Source organism: Bubalus kerabau, chromosome 7 (genome assembly GCF_029407905.1).
Source record: "Bubalus kerabau isolate K-KA32 ecotype Philippines breed swamp buffalo chromosome 7, PCC_UOA_SB_1v2, whole genome shotgun sequence".
Taxonomy (NCBI): domain Eukaryota; kingdom Metazoa; phylum Chordata; class Mammalia; order Artiodactyla; family Bovidae; genus Bubalus; species Bubalus kerabau.
The window spans coordinates 70,953,504-70,980,140 of NC_073630.1; the positions used below are offsets into that span (position 1 = coordinate 70,953,504).

The following is a 26,637-nucleotide window of genomic DNA, read 5'->3' on the forward strand; positions in this document are numbered from 1 at the left end:
TTCTCTTAACCTTCTACATATGATAAGTAGACTAAGAAATTCTTTTTATTTTTAAGGGATGACATACTTTTATTAATAATGACCTGACAGATCAGAAGACTAACCCACAGTCTCAGTTTCCCTTATAGCTAAATTGGTGCATGTCCTAAAACTCAAAGTGGGTCAGCAGGATATCCAACCACATCAACACTTCCCTCAGGGAAGAAAGAGCAAAGCCAATAACACCTTCAGTTTGTCTGTAGATGAATGTAAAATTCCCTACTGTGAGCAAAAAAAGAAAGAAAGTGTATCATGTACCTTGTCATTCCAAAGTCCGAAATTTTTACTATACATGTAGAACTGACCAAACAATTCCTTGCTGCCTATAAAAAGAAGAAAAGAATTCAGGTTTGAATACAAAGCTTTTTCTTTACAGAGTTTGTACTCTTTTCCTTATTTCGTTTGTGGCTCAGCACTACATCTGAGTGAACAGCCATGTTACTTCATGGTGATAACTGTCGATGCTACATAGGATTTAATGTATCTGCCCTTGCGAGATGGATTTTAGTGATTTTTTTTTTTTTAAGAAATGATAAAAAAGAAAAATTTTAACTAGCTTTTTTCCTTTTTAAAATGTGTAATCTTTCTCAAGAAGTATCCTTGACAAGTATCAGGATAAACTCAACCTAAGAGGTAAAAAACTATGAATCTTGATATGAAAAATAGTGTGTATTTAAAACTTTACCTTTATAAGTAAAAAGAGGAAAGTCCAATATGCATGAAAAATGAAAGATCATTATATATCTTTGGGATAATCATTATATAAAGTTATTTATAGAAATTAAGAAATTGTATTTAAAATTTACATTTCATTGAATGTAACATCATGGGGTCGCAAAGAGTCAGACACGACTGAGCGACTGAACTGAACTGAACTGTTTACAATTGATATTTTCTTATTTATTAAACCACAGTGAACTAAATATAGTAGTATATAATGCAGAAACTATGATGCCAAGACAATCTATTTTCAGGCAGCTTAGTCAGAAAAACCATTGACTTGATTTTTTAGCCTCATGTAGGTCAAAGGTTTGACAGAATTTTTCTCTTTTGAGCTAATGTGTGGTTCAGTTAGTTCAAACACAAAAGAAAAAACTTGAAATGGAGAGCCAGCAGGAGACAGTCTGGAAGATGTTGTCAAGTGCCAGCAATGATCTCAAAGTCAAACCACAAGGCAAGCCCTCGACAGAGAACACATGCATTGTTAGCTAATATATCTTGAGTGGCATGTAGGTGGAGAAGACAGGACACAAAAGAAAGTGATCGAGGAAGGAACCAAGACTAGGCAGGTCTGCAAGAAGACAGCTGGAGCAAATGGAATTACCTCAACCGTCACCTGACTGAATTTTGAATTCTAATCTTTATGGGGAGGACAAAACACAGAGACTAGGAAGGTGAGTTAGGTGGAACTCATACCATATCAATCCAACAAAATGTGTGCTCAATGGCAACTCAGGCCAGACACTGGGGAATGTGTCATGAGGCGTGTAAAACAATAGTGGAGCTTTTCTACGTGCCAGGCACTGCTTTAAGTGCTTACACATATTAATCCATGTAATCCTCCCAGTAAGCCCATAGGAAGGAAGTGCTATGATTAACACCACTTGACTAGTTAACTAACTTAAGGTCACATGTCTAGTAAGAAACAAAGGCGAGATTTCAACTAGCTGAGGCAGGGTATGCCATCTTGACTACATAACAAACTTATCAGGGAAATTTTCCAAAACAGTTGATCACTAGATTTTACCCCCAAAGATTCTGATTTCATTGGTTGGTGGTATGGGCTCGGTACTGTGATGTTTTAAAGCTCCCAAATGATTCTAATGCCCAGCTAAGTTTGAGGGCCATTGCTCAGCAACTTGCACTCTAATGACACTGAATACAGCTCAGAAGTCTACGCCTTGATGTCAAGCAGTCTGGAATCTAATATTTGCGTAAACAATGTAAACAATTATTAAAGGAGGTAGTAAATAATAAATGCCAGTGAGAGCTCTAAATCATGTGTAGGACAAGCAATGGTGTGCTGGGGCTAATGAAATTATGACCTCTTTCTTTCCCCAAAATAGTCCAGCCTGAATGACAGTCCATGGGGTCGCTAAGGGTCGGACACAACTGAGTGACTTCACTTTCACTTTTCCCTTTCATGCATTGGAGAAGGAAATGGCAACCCACTCCGGTGTTCTTGCCTGGAGAATCCCAGGGACGGGGGAGCCTGGTGGGCTGCCGTCTGTGGGGTCGCACAGAGTCGGACACGACTGAAGCGACTTAGCAGCAGCAGCAGCAGTCATGGCTGATGGAAGTTCAGGATTCCCTATAAGTGTCAGTAACAGGGACTTCTCATAAATTCTCAAATTTTCATTGGATTTAATTTGGGAACTTAGAAACGAGACATGAAAGGACACAGAAGGAATAGTACGAATATCATGAATAAATACGGAGCAGACAGAAAATGTTTTTCAAGGGGAGGTAGCAAGGCAGGGAAGCAGAGCTACTTGCTTCTGAGGTAAAACAAGCTTTGATCTTGTTTGTTGGAGGGTTGTTCTGAGCGATACAGAACAGAATGGTTTAACATTTCGAGTCCCTCTCAACAATGCCAGTAGTGCTTTTATGATGCTGTAAGAACCAACCCACCTCCGCCTGGAGGCAGTTTCACCCCCTGGGTGAGACCCACTGGGGCTGGGGCTTCAGCATGGTCCTCCAGCACCTGGCAGAGAGCTTGTCATACATAGGCACTTACTATGTATTTGATTATTAGTTGAAATAAAGAAAGATAGCAGTAAGAGAAGGACGAAGAAAAGGGGAGAGAGGAAAGGAAAGTAGTTGATTTGTTGGTGAATAATTAGTTCAAGACATATGTAGAGTAACATCTTACTTTGTTACAGTATCAGTAGGCAATAGAAAATGAAGCTACATTTCCCAACAAATTACACGAATAGAAAAATGTTTTAAAATTAAGCCAAAGGATGCATTATGTAAAAGATTTCTTTAAATATAGATGGACACAAGAAAAGAGAAACTGTATGACCATACAGTAAAATTTTCAGACTTCTCCAATGGGAATGAAGTAAAATTTTTAGTGTTATTTATAGCCATGATCCTCATATTTTTAAATTACTGGGCAATTTGTTGAAACATGTTATATAATGATTTTTCTGAGAAAAATATCAAACATTGCAGAAATTAGATGTATAAGAATGCCATAAAATTTTTTATTCTTTAGCTGTGAACTATCATGATCAGCTCCTAAAAACCAAACTTTTTTTTTTCCACATCATAATGCACACTGGTCTACATGAAATTAGATGTTTTCACATAAAAAGTAACTTTAAAAGCAGTTGTGCAAAAGTAGCAGAGGCAAGGAGCTACAGAGTGAAGGGCAGATACTGATTTGCCTGAATGAATTCCTCATCAGTGCAAATGAAATTCTTCATTGAAATTTTAAAACTTGAGATACTATGCTTTGAACCTTTTTTATTAGTTGTTTTGTAAATGCTAGATCCAAATTAATGGTATATAATGTTACATATATTTGCAAAATGTTAAATTATTTTCTAATATGTTCAATGAAAGTATTGAATGTATTTCTATAAAACATGAAAGTATTTTCAAAAAAAAAAAAAAAAAACAAAGTGTTGAAAGTCCTAACTTATCATGTCCTTCTGAATATATGTTTAATACACAAAACAGTCAGCAAATTTGCACTGTACTTACTAAATCCCTATGGATAAAGCAGTTTCTCTCCAGATACTCCATTCCTTCACAGATATCTTGGCACACACTCAGTAGTATCTCCTTGCTGAGCTTTCCTTTTCTCTCTCTCAGATAGTTAAGCAGGCAGCCATGTTCCATAAACTCTGTCACAATGTAAAGGGGCTTCTGCTGTATACACACTCCATAAAGCTGAACCAGCTTCGAATGAGATAACTTCCTGTTGAAGAACACATAGACCCATGAGCAAAATCGCTTTTGCGTTTTCAAGTGTTTGAACTCAACTGGTGATATTTACCATTTCCACATGATGTTCATCATCAAGCTATGATTGAAACTAACCCAACCACAGAGCAAGTAGGACAGTTTCCTTTCCACTTTATGTGCTAAGAGAGTGGGGTCAAGAGGTTATGCAGTACTACTTCCTAAGTTGTGGTACATACAGGATAGTCCATGCCCCATATTCTGTTTTTCTTTTTTCCATTTTGTAAGCCTTTTGTTTCCTCTTTACTGCTACCCCTTGCCCAGTTCCTGGTCCTTGAGTTTCAACCTCCCCAATCACAGCTGTCTAGACAAAAAATTCGGGACACACAGAGGGAAGAAAGAGCAATTGATGTGAATTTTTAAAAGAAAATTAAATTATAACTAATAAATGCATTTAAAGGAAATTTTTAGATTAAGTTGAAGACTGAAAAACATTTACTGACATGAAACTCTTCTATGTATTTGGTAATCACACACAGACACACCCAGATCATAATTTTATGTCTCTTAAAAGGGTAATGGCCGTGACACCTCATAGAAATGAGCTTTGAACTGTTGGATACCTTAAAAAAATTTCACTTTAGAAAATTAAAACATTTGTGCTCAGCTGCTTGAACTTTTCTCTCCTCTCTTTTTCTCTTCTCACACACACATACACAGTGTCCTTGAATATTGCCTACTAAGATACACTAAAATAAAGTTTTTAAGAAATGATACAAATGAGGGGCTTCCCTGGTGGCTCAGTGGTAAAGAATCCACCTGCCAATGCAAGAGACACAGGTTTGATCCCTGATCTGGGAAGATCCCACATGACGTGGAGCAACTAAGCCTGTGCACCACAGCTATTCAGCCTTTGTTCTAGAGCCTGGGAGCCACAACAACTGAAGCCTACATGCCCTAGAGCCTGTGCTCCCCATAGGAGATGCCACTGCAATGAAAACCATGCACACCGCAGCTAGAGAGCAGCCCAGGCTCACCGTTACTAGAGAAAAGCCCGGGCAGCAACAATGACCCGCATAGCCAAAAATAAAATGTATTTTAAAAAATTTTGTTTAAAGAAATGAAATTATACAAATGAACTTATTTACAAAACAGAAACAGATTCACAGTCTTAGAGAATGAACTTACGGTTACCAGCTGGGAAAGACTGGGAGAAGGGATAGTTAGGGAGTTTGGATCCACACATACACACTGCTATATCTAAAATGGATAACCAAAAAGGACCTACTGTATAGCTCAGATAACTCTCCTCAATGTTATGTGGCAACCTGGATTGGAGGGGAGTTTGAGGGAGAATGGATACATGTAAATATATGACTAAGTCCCTTTGCTGGTCACCTGAAACTACCACATTATTAACCAGCTATGGTCTAATATAAAATAAAAGTTTAAAAAAGAGAAAAACTTTTTAGTAATTTATTTTTCAGAAGTTTATTGTTTCTTTTGTACTGTAATATTCAGTCCCTAAAGCCCTTTTATGCCAACTTGAATATGGAATCATCAGATCAGATCAGTCGCTCAGTCGTGTCCTACTCTTTGCAACCCCATGAATCGCAGCACGCCAGGCCTCCCTGTCCAACACCAACTCCCGGAGTTCACTAAGACTCAGGTCCATCGAGTCAGTGATGCCATCCAGCCATCTCATCCTCTGTCGTCCCTTTCTCCTCTTGCCCCCAATCCCTCCCAGCATCAGAGTCTTTTCCAATGAGTCAACTCTTCCCATGAGTGGCCAAAGTACTGGAGTTTCAGCTTTAGCATCATTCCTTCCAAAGAAATCCCAGGGCTGATCTCCTTCAGAATGGACTGGTTGGATCTCCTTGCAGTCCAAGAGGACTCTCAAGAGTCTTCTCCAACACCACAGTTCAAAAGCATCAATTCTTTGATGCTCAGCCTTCTTCACAGTCCAACTCTCACATCCATACGTGACCACAGAAAAACCATAGCCTTGACTAGACGAACCTTTCTTGGCAAAGTAATGTCTCTGCTTTTGAATATGCTATCTAGGTTGGTCATAACTTTCCTTCCAAAGAGTAAGCGTCTTTGAATTTCATGGCTGCAGTCACCATCTGCAGTGATTTTGGAGCCCAGAAAAATAAAGTCTGACACTGTTTCCACTGTTTCCCCATCTATTTCCCATGAAGTGATGGGACCAGATGCCATGATCTTCGTTTTCTGAATGTTGAGCTTTAAGCCAAACTTTTCACTTTCACTTTCATCAAGAGGCTTTTTAGTTCCTCTTCACTTTCTGCCATAAGGGTGGTGTCATCTGCATATCTGAGGTTATTGATATTTCTCCCGGCAATCTTGATTCCAGCTTGTGTTTCTTCCAGTCCAGCGTTTCTCATGATGTACTCCGCATATAAGTTAAATAAACAGGGTAACAATATACGGCCTTGACGTACTCCTTTTCCTATTTGGAACCAGTCTGTTGTTCCATGTCCAGTTCTAACTGTTGCTTCTTGACCTGCATACAGGTTTCTCAAGAGGCAGGTCAGGTGGTCTGGTATTCCCATCTCTTTCAGAATTTTCCACAGTTTATTGTGATCCACACAGTCAAAGGCTTTGGCATAGTCAAGAAAGCAGAAATAGATGTTTTTCTGGAACTCTCTTGCTTTTTCCATGATCCTAACAGATGTTGGCAATTTGATCTCTGGTTCCTCTGCCTTTTCTAAAACCAGCTTGAACATCTGGAAGTTCACGGTTCACATATTGCTGAAGCCTGGCTTGGAGAATTTTGAGCATTACTTTACTAGCGTGTGAGATGAGTGCAATTGTGCAGTAGTTTGAGCATTCTTTGGCATTGCCTTTCTTTGGGATTGGAATGAAAACTGACCTTTTCCAGTCCTGTGACCACTGCTGAATTTTCCAAATTTGCTGGCATATTGAGTGCAGCACTTTCACAGCATCATCTTTCAGGATTTGGAATAGCTCAACTGGACTTCCATCACCTCCACTAGCTTTGTTCGTAGTGATGCTTTCTAAGGCCCACTTGACTTCACATTCCAGGATGTCTGGCTCTAGGTCAGTGATCACACCATCATGATTATCTGGGTCGTAAAGATCTTTTTTGTACAGTTCTTCCAATGTATTCTTGCCACCTCTTCTTAATATCTTCTGCTTCTGTTAGGTCCATACTATTTCTGTCCTTTATCAAGCCCATCTTTGCATGACATGTTCCTTTGGCATCTCTGATTTTCTTGAAGAGATCTCTAGTCTTTCCCATTCTGTTGGTTTCCTCTATTTCTTTATATTGATTGCTGAAGAAGGCTGTCTTATCTCTTCTTGCTATTCTTTGGAACTCTGCATTCAGATGTTTATATCTTTCCTTTTCTCCTTTGCTTTTTGCTTCTCTTCTTTTCACAGATATTTGTAAGGCCTCCCCAGACAGCCATTTTGCTTTTTTGCATTTCTTTTCCATGCAGATGGTCTTGATCCCTGTCTCCTGTACAATGTCACGAACCTCATTCCATAGTTCATTAGGCACTCTATCAGATCTAGGCCCTTAAATCTATTTCTCACTTCCACTGTATAATCATAAGGGATTTGATTTAGGTCATACCTGAATGGTCTAGTGGTTTTCCCTACTTTCTTCATTTTAAGTCTGAATTTGGCAATAAGGAGTTCATGGTCTGAGCCACAGTCAGCTCCTGGTCTTGTTTTTGCTGACTGTATAGAGCTTCTCCATCTTTGGCTGCAAAGAATATAATCAATCTGATTTTGGTGTTGACCATCTGGTGATGTCCATGTGTAGAGTCTTCTCTTGTGTTGTTGGAAGAGGGTGTTTGTTATGACCAGTGCATTTTCTTGGCAAAACTCTATTAGTCTTTGCCCTGCTTCATTCCGTATTCCAAGGCCAAATTTGCCTGTTACCCCAGGTGTTTCTTGACTTCCTACTTTTGCATTCCAGTCCCCTATAATGAAAAGGACATCTTTTTTGGGTGTTAGTTCTAAAAGGTCTTGTAGGTCTTCATAGAACCGTTCAACTTCAGCTTCTTCAGCATTACTGGTTGGGTCATAGACTTGGATTACTGTGATATTGAATGGTTTGCCTTGGAAACGAACAGAGATCATTCTGTCGTTTTTGAGATTGCATCCAAGTACTACATTTCAGACTCTTTTGTTGACTGTGATGGCTACTCCATTTCTTCTGAGGGATTCCTGCCTGCATTAGTAGATATAATGGTCATTTGAGTTAAATTCACCCATTCCAGTCCATTTGAGTTCGCTGATTCCTAGAACGTCGACATTCACTCTTGCCATCTCTTGTTTGACCACTTCCAATTTGCCTTGATTCATGGACCTGACATTCCAGGTTCCTATGTAATATTGCTCTTTACAGCATCAGACCTTGCTTCTATCACCAGTCACATCCACAGCTGGGTATTCTTTTTGCTTTGGCTCCATCCCTTCATTCTTTCTGGAGTTATTTCTCCACTAATCTCCAGTAGCATCCTGGGCACCTACTGACCTGGGGAGTTTCTCTTTCAGTATCCTATCATTCTGCCTTTTCATACTGTTCATGGGGTTCTCAAGGCAAGAATATATTCAAATTAATGTTTGTAATTTTAGGAGGTGTATAATAAACTAACATTTTGTTAGTCAAAAGTACGTTGAAATGTTACTTCTTTCCATTCATAAAGATAACACAAGATCAATGAATCAGGGAGATTAATTATATTAAAACAACATGTATGAGTGATTGATACATTCCCATATAATGAGCAGACAGAAATACCCCAGTTAGTAGGGGAGAAAGCTATTCAAGCACCTCTACATGATTTTAATTTGTAGCTATATGTATTATATGGTGGCACCAGTGGTAAAGAATCTGCCTGCCAGTGCAGGAGACACAGAGACGGGTTCCATCTCTGGGAAGATTCCCTGGAGTAGGAAATGGCAACACTCTGCAGTTATTCTTGCCTGGGAAATTCCATGGATAGAGGAGCCTGGCAGACTGCAGTCTATGGGATCACAAAAGTCAGACACAACTGAGCACACACATGTACATATTATATGTGTAGATTTTGTCTGATTTACCTTTCTAATTCATGAAGTGTATTTTCACTTAGGGGATGCAGCTTACATGCGTGCAGAATAATGGCAAGAAGGTAATTCTTGAAATGGAAAACTAATTTTCCATGAGAAAGCTGCCAAATTGATACTCACGTGTAAGCATTTGAGAATTAGAACATTACACTGTATTTGCTCAGTAAGGTCACTAGCAAAAGTTTATCAGAAAAAAAGAAATAACCTTTATCAGAAATAAGGCAAGAACAAATAAATAAACCTTCACTTTTATGGTTTAGTCTAACAAATAGGACAAATATTTTTCAAGGGCACAGAAAGATGCAAACAGAAAAAGAATGTTGTTGCTTGCTGTAACTTTAGGACCCATTAATACACATTCCTTTCTCATCTTAGAAAAATGCATATGATTCATTGTAGAGCAAACATGTCATATTTATGTAAATTTGTTACTTAAATATTTTCAAACTCTGTAGTCTTCTTTTCTTCTAATTGTTCTTTTTTCCCATGTGATCAGATCACGTTTCAGAGATTTTAATGTCATCTGCGGTGACCAGGCTGACCTCTCTCCTGAACTCTAGACTCATTATGCACTTGACCCCTGCCTCTCAGATTCAACATGTCTAAAGCAGAATTACTTTTTTCCTCTAAAACTATTCCTCAGCCAGTCTCTCCCATTTCACTAAATGGTGCCATTCTCTGCCTAATAGTGCACCCAAGACCTTGGTTTTCACTTTTTGGTCCCCCAGTCTCCTTAAGTGATTTGCCACATCTAATTTATCAGCAAGTCCTGACAATTTTATCTCAAAAATGTATCCTGAAACTATTCTCGTCTCTCCATCTCTGCTATCACCCCTTTCACCATCATCTTCCACCTGCTTTATCGAAAGGGTTCCTAAATATGTATAATGAGATTTGAAATAAAAGTGAAATATTTTTTCCCAAAGTTTAAATTGCTCAAATTATATTTAAACATCTCAGAAGAAGGATTTAAATTCTAATTCCTTCTTTCTGATAGAGATTCTAGGTGAGATTTTACAGGTGAGGAAATTGAAGCTTAGAAAAATGAAATAACTCAAGCCACACAAAAGTCAAATAATTCGCCCAGGTCCCACAACTAGCTTGGGCAGAGTTGTGACACAAATCCACCTGTGACTGACTCCAAAATCCATGTTCTTTCCATGACACCCGGATGTTGTGCCTACTTGTCTGGGTTCTGTGTATACTTACATCATCACTTTAGCCTCTTCAATGAAGTCCTCTTCAGACATGAAGCCTTCGTTGATGGCCTTGATAGCTACCTGGACATGTGCTCGCCATTGGCCTAAATAGACCACCCCAAACTGACCACTTCCAATCTGCTTCACAAAAGCCAACTCAGATGGATCTATCTCCCACTTTTCTAGAAGAGTAAAATATCCATGTTACAAGTAAGGAAAAATGTTAAATTTTAGAACTAGAAAAGATCTAGAAATTATCTCGACCTATTTTCTTTTATTTTTCAGAGAGGTTGAAAACATTTACAAATGAGTAGAAAGGGCCTGTTACCATTTTTAATACTATCATTGTGGCTTAAAAGTGTAATTCCAGAATTCAAGTTTAAATGCAATAATTTCTAAAGGAATTTCGTATGTTGAATTGTGCCATATAAACACATTTTTATAAAATAAATAAAAATAAACAAAGATACAAATCTCACTTACTTGGAGAGAAATTATGGCTTATTAAAACAGGCTTTTTCTTTTCCAAGAGACCCAGAAGGAAACACAGTTCTGTGTCTTTCTAAACTAAACCTGCCAAAACCAGATGTGGGACCTAAATACGTACGTCCCCAGACTGTTTTTGTTCTGATAAGTAAACTTGAGAGGTAGATAAAACCTGGGCTCCCCCCACCCCCATCCCAGTTACTTTTACTGTTCCTGTGCCACTCCCACTCCAAAGGGCTTTTTTGCCCTTTCTCTTTTGCAAAAAGCCTAATCAATTCATCTAATAAATATTTTCAATATTAAGATTCTAGCCTATATCTAAGTGTACATTTGAAATGAGAATTACATTACTGAATATGTCTCATCCTATAGAAGCAAATCAGTGGTGGGGGGGTACTATTTTTAAAATAATGCTTTGGAAAACTCAGAATCAAATCTTAACTTTTTAGTATCCCCTTTTATATAGCAATGCCACCATCTGCTGGAACTTTAAGATAATGCATTTAAAAGAATTGAAGGGAATTCCCTGGCTCTCCAGTGGTTAGGACTTCATGCTTTCACTGTCCAGTGCCCAGGTTCAATTTCTGGTCAGGGAACTAAGATCTCACAAGCTGTGAAGCACGTTCTCCTCTACTCCCCCCACAAAAAAATTATAAGGACTAATGGACACTTGTATCGGGCTTTGCAAGGTACTCTCCTTTCCAATAGTAGGTGTGTTTTTAAAGTAACATAGGAGAATATAGTCATGACCTTGGGATTGGCATAGATTTATTCAACAGAATATAACCATAGAAGAAAATATTAATAAATTATACTTCATAAAATCTTATTTATCAAATATAGCCCATTAAGAAAATGAAAAAGTAAGCCACAGACTGGGGGAAGATATTTCTTAAAATACATAACCAACCTAAGACTTCCTTTTCAAAATAAGAATAAATCAACTAGGAAAAGGCATATAATCCTTTTGTTAAGTGTTAAATAAAAACTTGAATAGAGTTTTCTCTCACAAACGAGAATACCCAAAATGGCAACTGAACCTATGAAAAGTTGATCAGGGAAATTGCATATTTAAACCAAAATGAGATATGCACACATACACTGCTAAGTCGCGTCAGTCGTGTCTGACTCTGTGTGACCCCACAGACGGCAGCCCACCAGGCTCTCCCGTCCCTGGGATTCTCCAGGCAAGAACACTGGAGTGGGTTGCCATTTCCTTCTCCAATGCATGAAAGTGAAAGGTGAAAGTGAAATCGCTCAGTCTTGTCCGACTCGTAGCGACCCTATGGACTGCAGCCTACCAGGCTCCTCTGTCCATGGGATTTTCCAGGCAAGAGTACTGGAGTGGGGGTGTGAACAAAAACCAAGCCAGAACAAACAAAAACCACAAGAATAGGAAACACTGGCAAGGACAAAGATGCGGAACAGCTGAAACTCACATATGTCATTGATTGAAATATAATTTGGGATAAGCTCTTTGGAAAACTGACTAAATCTGAGTGTGTGCATACTCTATGACCCAGCAAATCTACTTCTAAGTATACATCCAACATTGTCTGGCCATAAATGTGATTAAACTTTATCAAAAGACATACAAGAATGTTCATAATAATATTATTTAGAAAAGCCAAAAATTGGTTACAACCCAAATGGCTATATAAAGAAGAATGGGCAAGCCCATTGCAGTATAGTTACAAAACAGCAGTGCGTCGCCACTCAGATGGACCAACCACACCCGACACGAGCGAATCCACTCATGGACCCACGGGAGAAAGAAGCCAGACATGGATGCACGGCGTTGAACTTTGTTTATATGAAGTGATCAAAATGAGACAAAATTAATCAGACTCTAGATCTATGAACTATATACTGTTAAGGATATTTAAATATTGAAAAGTTTATTTTTTTAATGAATGAGGACCATATTTAACTTAGATAAATTGCTAATGATAGAATTTTTAAACATGTAGTATTTATGGGGTAGCAATGGCACCCCACTCCAGTACTCTTGCCTGAAAAATCCCATGGACGGAGGAGCCTGCTAGGCTACAGTCCATGGGGCCGCTGAGAGTCGGACACGACTGAGCGACTTCACTTTCAATTTTCACTTTCATGCATTGCGGAAGGAAATGGCAACCCACCCCAGTGTTCTTGCCTGGAGAATCCCAGGGACGGGGAAGCCTGGTGGGCTGCCGTCTATGGGGTCGCACAGAGTCGACAACGACTGAAGTGACTTAGCAGCAGAGAAATAATCTAAGCACACATAACACTCTGGAATCACTTTTCCATCCCAATTCAGAGACTGAGCCCTGGGTACCTGCTACACAATAATTGTGTGGTTGTTTTTTTTTTTAAGCATATGCTTAGTCCCCATAGTGAGATAAATTTAAGGAAATAAAATATCACCAAATTAGAAAGAAAGATTCTTTGGCTCTTATTTATTCTCATAGATTCATAACTACCACATTCACTATAAAATAGTTCAAACTTCACCCAAGTTCTATTTGAAAAGGTGAAAAGGACAGATTAAGCAGTTTATTTTAGTAGGTCCCATTGGGAAGAAGTCATTTCCCAGTCACCCACATAACCAGAGAGCAACAACCCAATCATTCAGATAAAAAGAACTGGAATTTATCAAACAGGTTCCAAATAATGTATAATGAAATTTGAAGGAAAAGTGAAATATTTCCCCCCAAAGTTTAAATGCCCTTATGAGATGCATTTAAATGCATTTAAATCTCAGAAAGGAGATTTAAACGTTGAGGAGAAAACATATATCAAGACAGACATCTCAAAAGAGCTGAGAATTTAAAGAACATAGAGAGAACTTGGGGTAGACTCTTTACTGATTTGATTTTTACTTGAGCACACATGCATACTTTACCATAACTAAAACCAGCTGTGGCCGGCAAACAACTGCCCATCAGACCAACTGGGTAACGGAGACGGGACATGAGTCCTGGGGAGAAAGAGAAACCAGCATTTCAGTTCTAGTTCCTGGTACAAGAGAAAAAGCCAAATATACCAGAAGATGGAACCATTCCCTAAACAGATCAGCCAGAGAAAGTATTCTACAGCTAGTCTGTTTGGTTATTTTTCCTATTTGAAAAAGACTTTTCATAATATAGTATATGCTCATTGAACACAAGTTAAAGAAGCCAAGAAAATACAAAAATGAAAAGGTCCCTTACAAAATCTTAGTATCCAGAGATACTTTGTTATCATTTTTGTGACCATCTTTGCAAAAATCTCTATATTTGAACATATATACACATCTGTATGTTTCATGGAAATGGAAATGTTTTGCTATAAGCTTCTTACACTCAACATATATCAATGTACATCAATGACTATAAATCGACCTTAAAATTATTTCCAAGATTTCACTATAGAAAAATATGCTGTATGCTGGAGGGAGTGAGATGAGGGTAAGAGCGTGGCAAGCAAAAGGATGAGATTGAGATAGCTCATGTTTGGTAACTTTGATGTTCTTTTAATTTTTTAAAACAGAATATAGTTGATGCACAATATTATATAAGTCACAGCTGTACAATAAGGTGTTTCACAATTTTCCAAGGTTATACTGCATTTATAGTCATAAAATATTGGCTGTAACCCTCTATGTTGTACAATATATCCTCGTAGCTTATTTTATACATAGTTTATACCTCTTAGACTTCAATTTTCTTAGTGAAGTAGAGACGCAATTTGCTGATGGGCAGTGGGTAATACTGGAAAGAGGGTTTTGAGGAGAATGGTAGAAATTTGAACAGAAGAAAGCATGCCTACTAGTGACTCTGAAGACCTAGTTGGGGTTAGAGCCTTCATCGAGTTGGGACTCCATAACACATAATCCAAATAAAAAACACAAGAGGAATTGCTTTAACACCCTAACACTTCCCTCTGAATTCAAAGTTTTTGTTTGCCAAATATTTTTATTTTGTGAATTACTACCAACAGTTTCAACAAAGGTCCATCTAGTCAAGGCTACGGTTTTTCCAGTGGTCATGTATGGATGTGAGAGTTGGACTGTGAAGAAAGCTGAGCGCCGAAGAATTGATGGCTTTTGAACTGTGGTTTTGGAGAAGACTCTTGAGAGTCCCTTGGACTGCAAGGAGATCCAACCAGTCCATTCTGAAGGAGATCAGCCCTGGGATTTCTTTGGAAGGAATGATGCTAAAGCTGAAACTCCAGTACTTTGGCCACCTCATGGGAAGAATTGACTCATTGGAAAAGACTCTAATGCTGGGAGGGATTGGGGGCAGGAGGAGAAGGGGACGACAGAGGATGAGATGGCTGGATGGCATCACTGACTCGATGGACATGAGTCTCAGTGAACTCTGGGAGTTGGTGATGGACAGGGAGGCCTGGCGTGCTGCGATTCATGGGGTTGCAAAGAGTCAGACACAACTGAGCGACTGAACTGAACTGAACTGAACCAATAGTTTAGTGACAGTGTATCTCTCTGATAGAAACAAAAAAAGTCTGTCACTCTTTTTGCACTGCCCTTACTTCTGGTAAGGAAATGGATTGTTATGAGCTAAATTGACCAGAAGTCAAAAAGTAGATGGGCTAGTCATGGGTTTCAAGCCTCTTCTAAAATGGTCTCTCCAATAATCTAATTTACTTCTTTCTGGAAAAGACAGCAGGCATTAAACACAGACTGTGGAGCCAGTGGGTTGAATGACTCCAGAGGTTTCATAGATTTCTGTGGTTTCAAATCTTGGCTCAAATACCTATTAATGGTGTGACCTTGAGCACAACTTATTATGCCTGAGTTTCCTCACCTGTGAGATGGAGATGTCAACAGTATCAACCTCATCAGATTTCTCTGAGGATTAAATAAATAAATAGACATAAATAGGGTCTGCCCCAAAGTAAGTCTTCAATAAATACTAGTTGTTTCTGGATCCTGTGCCTTTCCTCTTATCATCTTTCTTCCTCTTTGTCTTATCTCTTTTCTACTTCCTTTTCTCTCTAACAACAGCCATAGTTATAAGTTTTCAACTCCTATCTTTCATCTTATTATTGTTTGATCTAACTTTAATTTTAAAAGTTATCTGTATGGTATTTCATACCCTGTAAGAATAATTTATATATATGTATATTGTAATTTAAAAATTCCTAGGGCAATCTATAAAGCAGAAAATAAAAGTTTTCCTTACCCTCAGTCTCCTTCCCCAGAGGTAAACATTAACAGTTTATAGTCTGTTATCAGCTTATTAGTTTAAAAATTATTATCTAAACTTTAACAGAATTTTCCTAGGCACACATGTCTGTGTGAATGTGTATTACTCTACAAAAGTGAGGCTATAAATATACTGTTTTGCACTTTTTTTTCCTTTACGAAACAATTTTTCACTAACATCTTTTCAGGTTAGCACATCCTGATCTGCCTCAGTACTTTTTTTAACCTCACCACCACAAACACTCAGTTTCTTAAATTTCTTCTTTGAAGGAAGAGGAAAGAAGAGTGTGAAGAAGAAAACTCAGACCTGATCTGATTCTAAGGGTTTCCATCTCTGGCCACAAATACGTCCTCACTGGCCTCAGTCAAACACGTTGCCACTTCCTCTCTAACCAAACGCCCAGTGACCACCAGGAATATCCAGGTGGACTCAGCCCATGAGTGTATAAAATTTCCATGGATTTATTCCTGATATAAAAAACCAGTGTAATGGAAAAGTGACTGCTTTCCAAAAGGGAATCTTTTTGTCAACACAACTTTTCATGAGAAAAATCTTAAAAAGTACTGCACATCAAGAAATCAAAACAGTATGAAAATTGCACTGGGTTCCAAATTCTATAATGTTGAGGTAAAGAGATTCCCCTTGGACTCAGAGTAGTCCAGGATAGACTGAATGAGGGCTGAAGGTCAGAGCTGCGATTGTAATTGTGATGGAACTTTCTGGAATCTTACATCTTTCCACAGATGATAGGTTTGCAAAAGTAGCCATTATTGCAAATAACAGCAAGAGGAGGGGGTTAAATATGACTCTGGTATGGTATTCTTAAGTCAGATTATAACTGTGAAAGACTGTGCCTGCTCTCCAAACAGGAAATACAGAGAATGAGACATTTAAGGGTAATTTTCTACCGTAACTGTCTAGAGAGCAAATTTATAGGGCAAAGAAAAAAAAGCATGATTCTTTAAGACATTTGAAATTTTATTACATTTAGCGCCATGTAAATTTCAAGAACAAACGTATAGTGACTAAATGGCCTTTTGAATCTTTGTCATGTATCTTTCTTTTAAACTGGCAGAAATGTGGAAAATCAACCTACCTCTTGCCCCTCTGACTAGAAAAACAAAAAAACATTTCCACCTCTCCTGAGGAGGAGAACTTCTCAGAAGACAGGTTGTATTTCAAGCTCTTAAACATTTCTACAGGGACATTTGCTCCTGTTAAATGTCTGACCAAAGACACATAACCTGCCTGGGGCCTGGCTCCCCAACTCTCCCAGCCTGAATTTTCCGACTTACCGGCTGCATTGTGCTGGTGATACCAGATCAACTCAGGGATTGATTGAAACAGGTGTCTTTCAGCCACATACCACTGTCCTGAGTCATTCCTTTTAATTTGATAATGCTTGATGGTAGCCTCCATATCTCTACAACCAATAAAATGTGAGTTCGTAAACAAGCAAAAGATCACTTTGGAACCAAGTCAATCATTAAGCAACAGGACTCGACTTCAAAACCTTGTATCCTCACTACACACTGAAAAGTAGATAGGATTACAATAAACAGGTGGCTCACCATTGCTGGGAAAGTTCCACAGCTATGGTATTAGGGTCTTAGATTCAAATATAACATCAGCCAAAGATGTCTGGGTAACGTCTAGTGTCCAAAAACGTACAGCTCGTAATGGACACTTATAAGTATCTACTGAATCAGGTATCAGTCCAATGAATAAACAAATGCACTGTGAGAGATGTGAGACAAAGAAAGGAGGAAAACCAGCATAGGGTGTCTTGATGAGCAGGTTTGTTATGGGCAAGTAGGACTTAATCCCTTTAGGAAGCCATGAGAGAAATGTGGAACACACCTCGGAGTTGTCCCACTAACGTGCAAAGAAGCTGAGGAATTTATTCCTTATTTCACATGGATGGAGGGTCACCCCTACAATGTTCTTAGTCACTTCTAGTCCACCCCGGGGGGACCACGAGAACCCGTAGGCAAAGAACATTCTCAGGAAGAAAGAAACAGGAAGCTTTCTGCATACAAGAGAGCTCTCCATAGGTAAACCCTGGGGTTAAACAAGGGATATGAGGAAAGCATCAGCAGTGTGTGCTACAACTAATCAAATCTCCTCACTTGATACTTGAGAAAAGGAGACGAGAGAGTGTAAGTAACTTATATTTAATATCACACACAGAGCTTCTTAGGGGATAAAATTGGAACCAATTAGTTGTCCCAACATCCAGGCCAGCAATTTTCTATGTTAGGCTCTCACTTCCATTCTCTATGCGATGGTGTCTCCTTAACAATGACTATCCTAGTGTCTGTTATTTCTAAAGTGACCAAAATCACAATTGCTTACCTCTTATCTCTTACAAACACAGAAATGGTGTAGGATCCCAAATGTCTTGAATCTCTGACAATAAATGCACCTTCTTTAGACTGCAAAACAGTTCATTCATTGTACATGTTTATTCCTTATTTGGAAGAAAGACAAATATCTCCATAATGAAAACTAAAGCTATACTGACTTACTATAGAAGGATGATATTGTTTTTATAAGTACACACAATCTTATCTCTTAAATTCTTACAGATTTAGATGTCATACCTATAAAATAAAATAAAATTGGGATAAGAATCTGCAATGTGCGAGCATTTTAAAACTTTGCTCATGATTTTTTCTAATACTTCATTTGACAACCTTGTACCCCACCATTTAGTTATTTTTATATACTGATTAAATAATAGATAAAAGAGCTGATGAATAAGAAGAACTCTGAGACAGATGGACAGGATTTTTCTTTACAGGAAAAGAAACAATATGGCAAGTGGGGGTGAGGGAGGCAAGGAGAAATACATCTGGGAAGCTGAGGAATGGGGAAAAAAGACCAGTTTATGACACAGATGGAAAGAGAATAGATTTGGAGAAGTCTTGAGGGAAGAGCAAGGAGAACCATTTTGTTTGCTCTAAGGATACAGGCTTCCCAGGTGGCACTACTGGTAAAGAACCCGCCTGCCAATGCAGGAGACACAAGAGATGCAGATTCGATCCCTGGGTCGGGAAGATCCTCTGGAGAAGGGCGTAGCGACCCACGCCAATATTCTTGCCTGGAGAACCCTATGGACAAAGGAGCCTGGTGGGCTACAGTCCATGGGGTTGCAGAGTTGTATACAAGTTAAATGACTTAGCATGCATGCATGCAGGATATAGGAGACACAGAGGGAGACATGGCAAGAGGGAAGAATATTGTAGTAAGTTTGATGTTTTCATTATCAATTGGATCCCCAATGACATTCTTTGGGCTTCCCTGGTGGCTCAGATGGTAAAAAATCTGCCTGCAATGTGAGAGACCTGGGTTTGATCCCTGGGTCAGAAAGATTCCCTGGAGAAGGGAATGGCAACCCATTCCAGTATTCTTGCCTGGAAAATCCCATGGACAGAGGAGTCTGGCAGGCTATGGTCCATGGGGTCGCAAAGAGTCAGGCAGGACTTAGCAACTAACACTTTTGACATTCTTTGAAACTGCTTTTAAATAAACTTGAAGGTTGGACTGCTTGGTTTGGTTTGTTTGATATTATTTTCTAAATAAATCTTTACCTCTATTAAGTTTGCTTACATTCATGCAGAGGAAAATATCTCAGATCTTGTCAAACTCATGAACATTTACATTTATGAAGTACTGATGAGAACTGCACAACCCTAACAGCATGATGTGACCCCTCAAGAGGAACATAATACATTGTCTCCTCCTTCCAGATGCTTACCAAGAGACAAGGCTTTTCTGGTCAGAGTTTTTAACCAGTGGTACAGTAGAAAGCCCAGAAATAAACCCATGCTTATATGGTCAAATAATCTGTGACAAAAAAAAAGGGCAAGAATACACAATGGGAGAAAGACAGCCTTTTCAATAAACTGCAATGGGAAAACTGGACAGCCACGTGCAAAGGAATCAAACTGGCCTACTTTCTCCCACAAGGTAACAAAATAAACTCAAAGTGGATTAAAGACTTAAATGTAAGACCTGAAACCATCAAAGTCCTAGGAAAGAACATGGGCAGTATGCTCTCTGACGTTGGTCTTAGCTACATTTTTCTTGGATTTGTCTTCTCAAAAGGAAGACAAGGAAAAATGGAAACAAAGCAAAGGAAACAAGCAAAAATGAACAAGACTACATTAAACTAAAAAGCTTCTATATAGTGAAAGAAACGATCAACAAAATGAAAAGGCAGCTTACTGAATGGGAATAGACATTTACAAAAGATTTATCTGATCAGGGGTTAGTACCTAAAATATACAAAGAACTCATACAACTCAACATTAAAAAACAAACAATTCTGTTTAAAAATGGGCCGAGGACCTGAACAGACATTTTTCCAAAGAAGACATACAGATGGCAAACAGACCCGTGAAAAGATGCTCAACACCACTAATTATCAGGGAAATGCAAATCAAAACCACCTTGAGATATCACCTCACACCTGTTAGAAAGGCTGTCATCAAAAAGACAAGTGTTGCCAAGGATGTGGAGGAAAGAGAACCCTTGTGTACTCTTTGTGGGATTACAAACTGGTACAGCCACTATGGAAAATAGCATGAAGATTCCTCAAATAGAACTACCACAAGGTCCAGCAATTCTACTTCTGGGTATTCACCCAAAGAAAACAAAAACATTAATTTGAAAAGATATATGTTCATAGCAGCATTATTTACAATAGTCAAGATATGGAAGCAACCTAAGTATTCATGGATAGATGAATGGATAAAGAAGATGTGGTATATATATATATAATGGAATATTACTTAGCCATAAAAAATAATGAAATCTTGCCATTTGTGACAATATGGACAGACCTAGAGGGTATTATGCCAAGTGAAATAAACCAGACCAAGAAGGACACATACCATATGATCTCACCTATATGTGTAATCTAAAAAGCAAAGCAAACAAAACAAAAACAGACTCATAGATACAGAGAACAAATGGGTGGTTGCCCAATAGGAGGTGGTGGTAGGGAGCATGAACTAGGCGAAGGGGATTGAATTACAAACCTCCTGTTAGAAAATAAATAAGCCACAGGGATGTAATATACAACATAAGAATGTGGTCAATAATATTGTAGTAATTTTGTATGGGGACTGCTGCTGCTGCTGCTAAGTCGCTTCAGTCGTGTCCGACTCTGTGCGACCCCAGAGACGGCAGCCCACGAGGCTCCGCCATCCCTGGGATTCTCCAGGCAAGAACACTGGAGTGGGTTGCCATTTCCTTCTCCAATGCATGAAAGTGAAAAGTGAAAGTGAAGTTGCTCAGTCGTGTCCGACTCTTCACGACCCCATGGACTGCAGCCTACCATGCTCCTCCGTCCATGGGATTTTCCAGGCAAGAGTACTGGAGTGGGTTGATACTGCCTTCTCCGGTATGGGGACAGATGGTGACTAGATTTACAGTGATCATTTCATAATGTATGCAAATATCAAATCACTATGTAGTACACCTGAAACTAATACAATATTGTAAGTCAACCATGTTTCAATAAAAAAGGAGATTCAAGTACAAATGAAAAAATCTAGAATACGGACTCACTACTTATTAGGATCTCTGCTATATAGTTCAGGCAATACTCAGAAATAAATTCACAGTCTTATTATATCAATAAATGAGAAGAATACAAAATAAACATATCCAACTCAAGTAGGTGAAGAATTATAAAATAAACTCAGGTAAAGCAGAAGAAAAGAATAAAGGCAAAAGCAGAAAATAACAAATTATAAAAACAAAAATATAATATAGATAGTAATTACATTCAAAGTCTGGTTGTCTAGGGAAAAACAATAAAATAGGTAACCTACTAGTTAACCTAATTAATAAATAGTGGAGGAAATCTATTAAAAATGTCACAAGGATTCAGAAAAAAATTAAAGGATCTTCTTGGCTCTATGTAATATATTTGAAAACTTGAATAAAATGGACAATTAGCTAGCAAAACATAAAATTTGTTAAAATTGATTCCAGAAAAGCTAGAAATCTAATGGACCTAATAAATTGAAAAGCAGATAAGGTTTTATAAGGGCTTCAACATTAAAAAGCACTACATTGCACTGTGATGTTACTAAATCTTAAAAAAAAGGTAGATAGATCAATTAAATAATTCCAGAGCATATGAAAAGAAAAAAATCTTCCAGATCATACAAAGTAGGCTCAATATCCGTACCATAACATAGCAAAGATTGTGCGCAAAAGGGAAAACTACCAACCAGTCTTCACTCGTATCAATGCAAAAACCCTAACTAAATACTAACAAACCGAATCCAGCAGCACAACAAAAGAATAATACACCATAACCAAGAGGGATTACATATAGGAATGTGAAAGTAATGTAACATTAAGAATTTTATTAATATGATTCAACATGTAATAGATCTGAGAAGAAAAATCTCACGAAAATTTCCATAGATGTTGAAGAAGCACTTAATTTCAATTTCTATTATCAAGTTTTTTTTTATTCTTTATAAAATGGGAATATATGTATATTCTTTAACACAATAGTCCTTATTTACTTTGGTCCCAAGTCAAGCATCGTGCTTTATGTGGAAATCATTCTAACTAAAATTAGGAAAAAGGAAATGGCCACTGTCAGCAGTGGTATTTAAAACTGTTCTGAGAAGCTAGCCAGTGCCATTAAATGAGGCAGACATTAGAACCCTGAATTAAAATTGTAAAAGAGGGTTGAAATAATCTGTTTGCTACTGCTAAGATTACGTACCTAAACCTAAGAGCATCAACTAAAAAACTACTTCAAAAAAATATTAGCCACACTCGCCTTCTGTGATGGCCCATACTCTCTCTGTGGAGTGTGTCTCTCTCTAAATAAATCCACTGCTTATCTATAAAAAAAAAAAAACTTTGAATTCATCAAAGTCATCAGTTATAAAATTAATTCATAGAAATCAAGAGATTTCAAAAGTAAAAATAAAAAGATATGCCCATTTATAATAGAAACAAAAAGATAAATTATTTTAATATAAATTAAAAAATACATGTGCAAGAGTTAAATGAAGAAAACCTTTAAATTCTCCTGAAAAATACAAAAGCATTTGCTTTTTCTAATTAGGTTTTTTGTCCATCTAATATCAATTTTTGCTTGAGGTTTGGGTCTAATTTTGATTTTTTTCTACGTGAATAACTAATATATACGTCCTAGAACAAACTGGTCCCCAAACCGCACTGATTTGTAATGCACAAATAATTTTCCCTAAATTAATCTTTAAATTTAATGCAAACAACAGGAAGGTTTCTTAAACAAGGCAAAGTAATTCTGAAGTTCATACAGACAAAACATATATTTTCAGAAAGTTTCTTAAAAAGGGAGACTAGCCAGAGAAACCTTCATTGTTTAAAACAGTAAAATGTACTTTGCTGTACAGCAGAAACTAACACAACATTGTAAAGCAACTATACTCTAATAAAACTTTTAAAAATAAGTAAGTTTAAAAAATTGACAACTGTATCAATATCTCCAATGTTAAGATAACTGGGTGCCACCTAGTGCTTGATTACTGCAGCTTCTAACCTTACATATTCAAAATTGCTACTATTAATAAAGCCCAGGTTTTAAAAACTGCAGTTTGGAAACAACTTTTTTGTTGATATGTTTATAGTGGCAGAATAAGATCATGAAAAGAATGCATATGATATCAAAATTAATATGAAAATAGCCACTTGCCCCTTAAATATGAAAAACAGACCAATCATTTTTCACTGCAAATGCAGATTTCTGCCTCCCTTAAATTTCACCAAAATCTCAAGGGAACATCTATGTAACTAGAATGTACAAAAACTAACTGCATGGTCAACAGGCTAGTCAAAACTAGGGCTTAATTATAATCCATGATGAGTGTACGCCAAATGGTTTCTTCAAAACTTCCATTTATTTACTCAAAGTGGTCAAAGTGGAGACAGAAGTTATGTATTTTTTTCTCTTTCTTAAAAGGGTAGATGTGGTCTTTGCCAGACTATTTTATGAAACTTTAACTAACCTTCAAATAACGTCTATCTGATATAAACAATTTCAGAGACTAGAAAAAGAGATTAAAAACCCCACATTCCAACTCATTTTATGATGCTAGGATAACATTTATACCAAAACCAGACAAAGAGAACAGAAAATTAGAAGCCGGGCTCACTTTGAACTTAACAGGAAAGATGCTAAATTGAGGAAAGCCAAATTAGCAATATATATTTTAAATGACTCATAACCAAATGAAATTTAAGCCAGGCATAAATTTAAAAATAAAAATTGGAAAATATGTAAATTACACAAATATTTTAAGATATATAGGAAAAATATGTATGTATTTAAAACATTATATATACATTCTTCAGACAGATTAAAGACCTAAATGTGAAAGCACATCTTTAAAACATTTAATGAAAAATATAAAATTCCTTTATTACCTCAGAAAAGAGAGGAATCTCTTAAATAAAAACAAAAAGCAGATATCATAAAGGAAAATATTGAGGGATTTGACATTAACATTTAAAAATTTTTGTATACGACAATAGTCTAAAGTTTACAGAAAGCCAGAAATCCAAAAAATATCATTGTAACACATAATGCCAAAAGATTGGTATTCGGAATATATTTCTTAAGTACAATACATATTGATCAGTATAAAAAAAACCAAACACATTATAGAAAAATGAGCAAAGGATATTAACAGGCATATAACAGCAGAAGCAGGACAACTGGTCAAAGACAAATGGAAAGTTACTTCAATTGAACTGTTAACCAAAGAAATGTACATTTTAAAATACAGAATTTTTCACTCAATGAATTGGGGGAAAAATGTGAAACTACCCACTGTTAGTAAGAATACGAGTGAAGGTTAATCACTCAGTCATGTCTGACTCTTTGCAACCCCATGGATTGTAGCCTGCCAGGCTCCTCTGCCCATGAGATTTCCCAGGCAAGAATACTGGAACAAGTTGCCATGCCTTCCTCCAGGGGATCTTCCCAACCCAGGGATCGAACCCAGGTCTCCTGCATTACAGGCAGATCCCTTACCATCTGAGCCATGAGAAAAGCTCATGTAGGAAATCAGCTTTTTCACTCCCTGTAAGAGTATAAATTGGTCTAAGTACTGAATCCTGATTTGAATACACAGTATCTAGTAATGTTAAATCCGCACATATCCTCTGACCAGATGATTCCATTTTGGAGCGTAATTCAAAGAACCCCTTGCCCTTATATAAAAGATGACATGCACAGGATGTTCTTTGCAGCACTGTTTGTAAGAGCAAAAAATTAGAAATGATTAGAATGTTTATCTACAGTAAAATTGATACATTTTTATATACTCATAATGAAATAGCACACAATACTTGAAGGTATGTGTTGATCCTATATGCCTATGAATTAAAAGGAAAATATAATGTTTGGTTAAAAAATCAACATATATGTGCTCTCCTTGACATCAAATATTAAAACACATAAAATAGCACTATAGGTTGTTTATACACATAAATGTGATAAAAGTATAAACCCATGGACAAAATGGGAACATGCTCCTCTATTGTGGTTGCCTCTGAGAAGTGAGGACCAAAAAGATAAGGGAGAGGGTGGGCCTCAACAGTTTCTGTAATGTCTTATTTTATTAAAGAATGTTACGATCAGTGCTACTACTATTTGTGATATCTGTGTTGTGGGTACGGAGGTTTTGCTACAAAATGCCCCATTCTACTCTTGGTAGGGAGGTCAGATTCTCACCCTGTTCTGGCTTCCTCTCAGATGCAGAACCCGCCCAGCCCAGTGATTCCGGCCATATTGCCTGTGACAAGCTTGCTTTCTGTGGACCAAATTGTTCACTTCCTTTCTCCAGTTCTGCCTGCTTATCACTACATCTTCCTTGTCCGTTCTGAACCAACTAATATATAATGTCACCATGCCAGGCAGATATCACATTTGCTGTCATGTTCCCTTTTCTTGTAGCCAATGAGACCGGGCCAGACCTCCAGCCTCCATCCCCACCAGCCTCTGAGAGGTCTGTGTTCCTCGTACTCAGCCTATCCCCCAAATACTAACTGGATCTTCCCTGTGTCATAGGTCATTACTGGCACTGAGTTTTGAGTTACAGAACTGATTTTTTTCTCACTCATATTACTAGATTTCCTCAACATCCAACATCAGGTCATAATGACATGCATACTTCTCAGCTACTTTCTAGTTTTGACTATGCATTTACCCACAGCTGATACTTACCGTCAGTTGGAAATTTAAACTATACTCAGTTTTGTTTTGTTTTGACCTAAATGAGCAGTTTTGATCTAAGTTTGATATTTTCGCTGCTCCACTCTTCCTTTTGTTCCCAAAGAATGAAAGTGCAGCTGCATGTATTTTTCTGTATCTGTGCTTTTTACGAGTCTAAGCTAAGCTCAGGAGGACAGAGAATCTATTGGACTGACATTGATGCAAATGTATACAGGCAATTCAAATAGAGACCCTTCTGGCAGAATGCACTTTGGAGTGAATGAAGCAGTTTTGGTATGCTGCTGCTGCTGCTAAGTCGCTTCAGTCGTGTCCGACTCTGTGCGACCCCATAGAGGGCAGCCCACCAGGCTCCCCCGTCCCTAGGATTCTCCAGGCAAGAATACTGGAGTGGGTTGCCATTTCCTTCTCCAATGCATGAAAGTGAAAAGTGAAATTGAAGTCGCTC

The 26,637-nt window shown here is 37.8% G+C and overlaps 1 protein-coding gene across 4 annotated transcripts in view; it reads right to left on the reverse strand.

Moving 5' to 3' along the window:
- The window catches only part of TXK (TXK tyrosine kinase), a 49,216-nt gene that overhangs the window by 6,018 nt on the left and 16,561 nt on the right, over positions 1-26,637 (reverse strand). For all 4 annotated transcript variants that reach the window (XM_055588499.1, XM_055588501.1, XM_055588498.1 and 1 more), the window contains 6 exons: positions 18,287-18,366; positions 17,227-17,354; positions 13,627-13,701; positions 10,267-10,438; positions 3,751-3,967; positions 298-362 (listed from right to left, as the gene is read on the reverse strand). In XM_055588499.1, coding sequence (XP_055444474.1) covers positions 298-362; positions 3,751-3,967; positions 10,267-10,438; positions 13,627-13,701; positions 17,227-17,354; positions 18,287-18,366 — 737 coding nt within the window. The remainder of the gene's footprint in view (positions 1-297; positions 363-3,750; positions 3,968-10,266; positions 10,439-13,626; positions 13,702-17,226; positions 17,355-18,286; positions 18,367-26,637) is intronic.